An 8,451-nucleotide genomic window follows, 5' to 3' on the forward strand; every position below is an offset into this window, starting at 1 on the left:
GAAATTGATCTGAGAGCTTAGAACACGTTTATTGAAACAGAAATATAAATGTAAAACCCAAAAGACAACTATGACAATATTTAGTATTTGAAATGTCCACTTAATATATATTCATGATTCATGAAACGTTCCATAGTTTTCTGCTGTAACTTTGTCCCATGTGTTGAATCAAGCAGAAATGTTTTGAGCTTTGAGCACAAAGTGATTTTCTCCACATCCTTTTTGTGGCTAAAAGTTTATCTGCCTTGCTCAGGATGAATCATGGGACAGATACTCAGGAGGCCTTGATCGTCGTTAACTGAATTTGCAGGAGCAAAAAATGCACGCAGTGGGTCTGCAGCAGACACCTTAGTGAATGTAAAGATGTGGGATCCGTCGCTAATGTTATAAAAGGAAATGGTTCCAATATCCATATCCAGGAAAATGCCTACTCGGCGTAACCGGGGACTCACCAGGAGGGTAGTGAGAGGTGCAGTGCTGGCTGCGAAGAACTCTTCATTTCTCAAACCCACAGTCCAGAAGCCAGATTCTGAAGACAGTAGAATTGACCCTTGTCGATGGACAGATTCTTTGCAAACACCCAGGTCCCATTCTTTGCTTGTCCCCACATCCACTTCCCAGTAATGGCGACCAGAGGTGAACCGAGGGGAGCCCAGGACACATATTACGTGTTTGAATCTCTCAGGACACTCTCTGCGATTCTGTTGGAGGTGTCCACAACGGACAGACCTCAGGTCATCAGAAATGATGAGTCGATTGTTGGCTGTGTCAACATCCAAGGTCATATCCACTGTGGAAAGATAATCCCTAATTAAGTCAAATTTTATACAAGGAATGAATGAATATATTTGTTACAAGTCCCTCTTATACTAGGCATTCTTTTTACATTAAGTTTTTTGATTACTTTATTAAAGATTTTTTGCCTTTAGTGCATGAGATCCATGAAGACAGACCATGATTGTTGTTTACTCTCAAAATTATAAAATTTAGCACAGACCCAGTCCAAATATAGATATCTAACAAATACTTTAAATGCTGGAAAAACAATTTTACTTATAAATGTCAGAAATCCAGATTGTCAGGCCAGCCCCATGCTATAGAATCAGAATCTGCATTTTAACAAGATCTCCAGGTAATTTAACGCATGTTCAAGTTTGAGAAGCTATGTTTTGGGCCAGTCATGCCCAAAGAAATATAACAAAAGCTACATGTATAATTTAAAAATTTCTGTAGACATATTAAAAAGTAATAACATGCAAAATTACCTTGAATAACACATAAGTCCACATATCCCACTTCCATGTGGGGGACTAGCCATGTTTCAAAGGGCTCAATAGCCCCGGCGGCTACCATATTGGACAGCACAGGGCTAGAATATGGCCTAAATATTATTTTTTCTTCAAAATCTCCAGCTGTCTCTAATCTATGCTCAGAGGTGAGAACTGTTACTCAGGGAGAACTCAGCCAGTGCCCATATATAATGGAGAACCTTTTGAATAGTTGCTTTTTCCGAGGCCACTGATGGGCTGAGAGCGGGTCGCACAGATTCCCTACCTTGGAACTTCAGCATTCTTGGGTTCTGGTATAGAACTGCTCTCAGCTGGGGCTCTAGCTCCTTGATTTTGGAAACCATCTTCCCCAGCTGGTAATTGGGCCGGATGTCATTCTTCTGAGTGACCACAGAACAGGAGGGGCATGAGACGCCTTCCCCACTGGGCTCCTTCCGGAGTGCGCTGATACATCGGAGGCAGCAGATAAAGCCACAATCGAGGACCATGGGTTTTTCAAGATAAGATAGGCAGAGGAGACATTTGCTTGCTTCTTTAAATTGTTCAGCCATGGCCACCGTCTGTGGAAAAATGCACATGACATTGGAGTTGCATGAGATGAATGACAATACTCCCTGGGTCTTTCATCTTTACACACATAGCGATGTTAGTGCCTAGTAACAGGTAACGAAAGCACAACATAAATATGTCTATAAAAGAATCCTGGCCTTGAACTTCTGATGTTTGAATTGCTAGTTGGAATGAAGGACATGGTTCCTTCTTTGGGAAGTTGGTGTGGTGAAATGGTGGAGACTCAGCTGTCCAGCTCAGTTTATAGGAATTGGGATGAACTTTCATTTATTTACAGAAGTTCATTCCATCTTATCCAGAAGTTCATTCCATCTTCTGGATTTTGAAGATGTAATGAGAAAAAGAATGTAAATTATCTCGTTAAGAACTTTTAGAGATTGATTAAATGCTGAAAGATATCACATTTTCTGTATTAAAATTTGACTTTTTTTCCTAATTCAATGTGGCTACTAGAAAATGTATAATTAAATATATGAGTTGCTTTATATTTCTATTGGACAGCTGTGGTCTAGACCCAAAGACTCTCCAACATTCCCACTCGCCAGCCCAGTTGTTCCAATCTGGCTGTGGCAAAACGCCCTTCTAATAGAATAAATCGAAGGGAGAAACTCCATCCGTCATCTCATAGAGTCCGCCAAGCTATGGCAAAGGAAATTGAAGACAGTAATTTCTCCAGCTTGGGCACTGAAAATCTAATCTCTGTTCCTAGGAGAGGACTCTGTATCCCTAAGTGCCTGGCATTGAGTCGGCCTCAAATAACACTTGCTGAATTAATAATCACTACATTCTCCAGACCTTGCTCTCTAATATCTGCCATTTGTAGTCGTCTAATAAGTAAAGAAATAAATCACAGAAGATCAGACTCACGTGTCCTCCGCTAGTTCCTCCAGCCTCCAACCGTTTCCACCGAGTTCTCGGTTGTGGAGTGAGCTCCACTTACCAGGGGCTTTTATACAGAGGGTGCCTCCTCCCACCCTAGTCACACCCTGCTGATCTTCCTTAACCCAATCAGGTTTTGATTTAATTGTGCCATAAATTGGATTGTTACTGAAGTTGTAAACAGATTGCCACAAATAAAGGCTGTCATTTTGACTTAAAGGTTTTAAAAATTAATCTGGACAAATATTTCCATGTTAGCATTCTAGATTAGGTCTTGTATATTATGGGTATTGATAGGATTTTGGATTAGGACTGAAACTGTTGAAATGAAATATTGAGCATCAGAATTAATCTGTGGATGAAGCTAATTTTGTTAGGAAGATAGTTAGGATCTCTGGCTGTTTTGGGGACAAAAGGTCTCTGTTTTGGTGCTGTTTTGATCAATTGCTCCGCCTGGGAAGAAGGATAAGAGTGCACACTCCATCTTGGTGTTGCCCCACCCTTAATCTTACCCAGAGCAACTGCTATACCTGAGGAAGGAGGGAATGCTTTATCCATCTGAGAGTTCCCCAGCCCAGGCATGATAGGATTTAGAAAGTGACCTAGAGTAACCTAAGGGTAATTAATATACCATTAGCTTGAAACTGCATTGTGGTTTACCCCCCTCCACCGCACCCCTGGTGGGCTTTCGTAGAGGGAGCTGTATAGGTAAACGGAATACAGAGGACACCTGTTGATCATCTGATAACCTCCTATACTCCCAAGAGCCCATTCCCAGACTGGGCTAACAAAAGGAAACAATCTGAGAAGTCAGTAGTCAGTGAGTTGGTCTCTCTCCGCTCGAAGAGAGACCATGTTATTCTGCACTAAAGAGCTGCTCCTGTGAAACTGCTCTTTGCCTGAGGTTACTTCGTTATATCAGCCTTGCTGGTGATTTTTCCAAGAAAGGAATCAGAGGACTGGGATAATAGTCTGGACTTGGCACTTTGGTGTGTCTGGTCATTCTTCGGCCAAGTGGCAACTGCCACTTCTCCTGTTCAACATGGTACTGGAGGTTCTAGACAGAGCAATTAGGCAAGAAAAATAAAAGTTATCCTAATGAGAAAGGAGGAAGTACAATAACCTCTGCTTGCATATGACATCATATATGGACGACACCAGAGACTCCACAGGGAAAAACTGTTAAAACAAAATGAAGTTGCAGAATACAAAATCAACATACAAAGATTAGTTTCATTTTTATACACTGACAGTCAACTATCTGAAAAAAAATTAAGAAAATCTCATTTGCAATAGTATAAAAATGATGAAATAGTAGGAATAATCTTGGCGAATGAAGTGAAAGACTATACACTGAAAAGTATAAAATAAAATATTACTAAAACAAGTCAAGGAAGACACAAATAAATGGAAAAACTGTTCATGGATTGGAAGACTTAATGTTGTTAAAATACTATACAAACATACTAAGCAAGGCAGTCTACAGATTCCATGCTAACTCAATGACTTATTTATTTATTTTTTTTACAAAAATAGAAAAAGCAATCCTAACATCCTATGGAATCACAGAAGAATTCAAATAACTAAAGCAGCCCTGAAAAAGATTAATACAGTGAGCAACACATTTCCTGATTTCAAAATATATTACAAAGCTACAGTAATCAAATTGGTATGTATTGCCATGAAAATACACATAGCAACCAGTGAAACAGAACAGAGACACCAGAAATAACTTACACATATACAACAAATATTTTATTACTTTATTTCAAAATATTAAGGGGGTACATATATTTTATTTTGCATGGGTCACAAATATTTTTAAAGGGATCCAAAAATACACAATGTGGAGAGGAAACTCTTCAACAAATGGTACACAGAAATGATATCCACATGCTAAAGAATGAAACCACACCACTATTTTACACTATACACAAAAATCGAATGAAAATGCATTAAATACTTAAACATAAGGCCTGAAATGAGAAAACGTCTAGAAGAAAACATAGGAGAAATATTTCTAGGCATTGATCTTGGCAATTATTTATTATACAGGCTACAAAATTGCAGGGAGCAAAAGCAAAATGTGGGAGGGACTAAAAAGCTTTTGCACAGCAAAAGAAGCGGTCAGCAAACTGAAAAGGCAATCTACAGAATAGGAGAACATTTGCACACTCAATATTTGATAAGTTCTTAACATCTAAAATATATAAGGTACTTGTATAGTTCAATAGCAAAAACAAACAAAAAGGAAAAACCACCAAAGAGCCCACATTAAGCAGATCAAAAAATGGGCAATGGGCCGGGTGCGGTGGCTCACGCCTATAATCCAAGCACTCTGGGAGGCCGAGGCGGGAGGATCGCTTCTAGTTACTTTGAAATATACACGATATTGTTGCTAAGCAAAGAGGGACTGTTTGATTCCTTCTTTTCCAGTTTAGAAGCCTTGGATTTCTTTTCCTTAATGAATTCCTCTGGCTAAGACTTCCAGGACCATGTTGAGTGGGGGTTGAGAAAGTCGCCAGCGTCCTTGTCTTGTTCCATTTCTCAACGGAAAGGCGTTCACATTTTCCCACTCACTATGATGTTAGCTGTGAATTTGTCACACATGGAATTCATTGTTTTGAGATATAGTTCTTCAATGCCCAGTTTGTTCAGAGTTTTTATCACAAAGCAGTGATGAATGCTGTTGAATGCTTTTTCTGCATCTGTTGAGAAGATCATCTGACGTTTGTACTTAATTCTGTTGAGATGCTCTATCACGTTTTTTGATTTGCACATGTTGAATCATCCTTGCATTCCTGGAAGAAATCCCACTTTATCATAATGTGTTATATTTTTGCTGTGCTGTTGGATTCGGTTTGCTAATACTTTGATGAGAATTTTTGCATATATGGTCATCAGAGATATTGGCCTGTAGTATTCTTTTATTATTTAGTTTTACCTTGTCTGTTTTTTTTTTTTTTTTTTTTTTAAGACAGAGTCTTGCTAGAGTGCAGTGGCGTCATCATAGCTCGCTGCAACTTCCAACTCTTGGGCTGAAGTGAGCCTCCTGCCTCAGCCTTCTGAGTAGCTAGGACTACAGGTGTGCACCACTGCACCTGGCTAATTTTTCTATTTTTAGTAGAGACAGAGTCTCACTCTTGCTTAAGATGGTTTCTAACTCCTGAGCTAAAGCAAATCTCCTTCCTTAGCCACCCAGAGTGCTAGGATTACAGGCATGAGCCACTGCGCCTGGCCCTTTTGTCTGGTTTTTGATTTTCTTCTTTTTTCTTTTTTTTTTTTTCAGCTACCATGGCCTAGTTCTCTTGCATTGTCTGTTTTATTTTTTACAGCTTAATAGATATTTATTCCTTTTGTTAAACAACGTCTACACAAAATCCAAATGTATATATATAATTTTTAGAAAGTAATTTAGGTCTTAGGTCTCAAGAAATTTTATTAGCCTATTAATATTTTCTGGACATCCATTAACTGAACCTTTTGAAACCCCTAGAGAAAAATTGGTTCAGGGAAACTATCAATTGAATTTTGAAATCAAACTACTTACTCTTAAGTCAGCAAACTCAGAATTTGGAAAAAAATGGAGCAACTCCTGTGTTTCCTTCACACTCAAATTTACCCTGGGCAACATTAGCCTAGTCCACTGAACACGTGAAACATAAATGTGGCAGGATGCTTAAAGTTGAGTGCACAACTGATGGCCCAACTTTGTGAAAGGCTAAGGATTTTCAGGGTATTTTGATCAGAAACAAACCGAGGAAGTGTAAGGTTAGATTGGAAACCATGAATTTACATCGACACCAACTATGTATGACTCTTCCCTGTTCCTTATGGACTGGGCTGACTCAAGATGATTTGTTAAGAATGGACTGAGAATGACATATTTTTAAGCAGCTAACTATACTTTTACCCCTAATGTGGCTAGAGGATTTATAATGCTCACAAGTTAGTGTTACAGATAAGTATTTAAAAATCTTGAATAAAGGTGACTTTAATTTTCTCACCTCACCTTTGAAAGGTATTTACCTAATGGCCACTGGCTTACCAGCTTACAGATATAAGGTTAATGATTCTTACTTGCCTAACATTCAATTTCCATCAGTTTCAAAATACAGTGTAAATACCACTACTGTCTACTATGTATAGAATCCAGGACGCTAGATTTCATGGAGCCATGGGATTGAATCAGGAGCAGCTTTTATCCCTCATGTTAACTTAAATGGTACGGTGGAGACTGAGGCAATTTTTAGGTTAACCCAGAAGTTTAATTCATAAGATAAGCCTGTTGCAACAAGTATATTTAGTTCCAAAAAACAGTGGCATTTTAAACTTTTCTTTCAGAAACAAATGGAACACTGGACTAAATCTGAAGACATGGGCTCTACATGAGCTCATATTTTTCTACATATGACCACGACATACATAGGGTTAGGATATCCTCCTCCCACCCTATAAATTTCTAAACAAAACCCAATTAAAAAGCAAGCAGAGCATTGCCATCACCCCAGTAAAGCTGTAGGTTTCACCACATGCATCAAACAAATCTACAGGGTAGTTGTAGCACTCCTCTTGTAAAGAATTTATTTTACACCTATTATACCACACAGCATGTTTTAAACACTGACATAAAACTCCCTAATAAGATAAAGCAAAAGACAAAAAAAGCTTATCTTATTAGAAACAAATACACCATCACTTATAGTCTTCAAACATTATTGCACTTTTAACTTCATATTTGACAAAGCATTCATGAAACAATCTGCAGACTAGCTTAACAGACAAATAACACCTTTAAGCAGACATGACCATCCTAAATTGTTTATTAGGTATGAATTTTACAGACATTACTTATTAGCGGTAACGGCGGAGCTGGAGAGTATTGCGCCTTCTCCAAGCTGCACGGCGAGAACCACCCATAGTGTGGTGGAACTTATGGCCCTTTCCAAGGCCAGGGCTCTTGCGGCCTGCAGACGTCAGCCCACGAATCTCCCTGTGCTTGTGGACCGGTTTCGTGATCCACTGGGTATCAGGATTTCTTCTGATAGCTTTATGGAATGGATCAATGAGGATAACCTCAAAAAATTTGTACGTGGAATCTTCACCAACCCAGTAAGAATTCAGGACTCTCAGAGCCCCGCAGTGGCGTCCAGCTCGCTCCTCGGCAACAGATTGAAGGCTTAGAGCAAATTTTAGCTGGTTAACACCATGATGGACAGGCTTGCCATAAGTCGCACCCTTAGGAACAGGGCGTTTGGGGCCACCACGGTGCACACAAATCCTATATATGACATAACCTTGCTTGGCCTTGTATCCCAGTCTGGGCGCTTTATCCAGTCGGATGGGGCGGGGAGCCCTGTGGAGCGCAGAGAGCTGCCAGCAGCGACCCTCAGAAGAAAGTGCATTGCATCAGACTGCTGCTTCCTCCACAGCTCCTGGATATACTTGCATGCACCCATCTTGGCTTACCTGACGGCGGCCGCCAGACAGAAAGGCCATTGTCTGGTTTTTGTATTAGGGTGATGTTGATGCCTTAGAATGAGTTAGGGAGAATTACTTCCTCTTCAGTTTTTCAGAATAGTTTAAAGAGGGTTGATATTAGTTCTTCTTTATACATTTGGATGAATTCATCAGTAGAACCAATGCAGTGCCCACAGACAGCTCAAAACATCAGTGGGGAGTTGGGGAAGGATGTGGCTAATGAACACACAGT

General features: G+C 39.6%; 1 protein-coding gene and 1 pseudogene across 1 annotated transcript; both read right to left on the bottom strand.

Annotated features, from left to right (window-relative positions):
* Positions 1-236: 236 nt before the first annotated feature.
* On the bottom strand, positions 237-1,840 carry LOC105870979 (ret finger protein-like 4A). The gene is made up of 2 exons (XM_012764053.2): positions 1,555-1,840; positions 237-790 (listed from the first exon to the last, which is right to left on the bottom strand). The coding sequence occupies exons 1-2, from the start codon at positions 1,838-1,840 to the stop codon at positions 237-239; spliced, it is 840 nt and encodes a 279-aa protein (XP_012619507.2).
* A 5,593-nt stretch (positions 1,841-7,433) lies between these two features.
* On the bottom strand, positions 7,434-8,230 carry LOC105870980 (large ribosomal subunit protein eL15-like; annotated as a pseudogene).
* Positions 8,231-8,451: the final 221 nt, after the last annotated feature.

The sequence above is a fragment of the Microcebus murinus genome, chromosome 22 (genome assembly GCF_040939455.1).
Source record: "Microcebus murinus isolate Inina chromosome 22, M.murinus_Inina_mat1.0, whole genome shotgun sequence".
Lineage (NCBI taxonomy): Eukaryota > Metazoa > Chordata > Mammalia > Primates > Cheirogaleidae > Microcebus > Microcebus murinus.

What these genes read in the sequence shown, in the direction of transcription:
- LOC105870979 (XM_012764053.2), bottom strand. Translation starts at nt 1,840, where the DNA reads ATGGCTGAACAATTTAAAGAAGCAAGCAAATGTCTCCTCTGCCTATCT. An exon ending in AAGAATGCTGAAGTTCCAAG is followed by an intron (nt 791 to 1,554) that starts GTAGGGAATCTG and finishes ATCTTTCCACAG; the next exon opens with TGGATATGACCTTGGATGTT.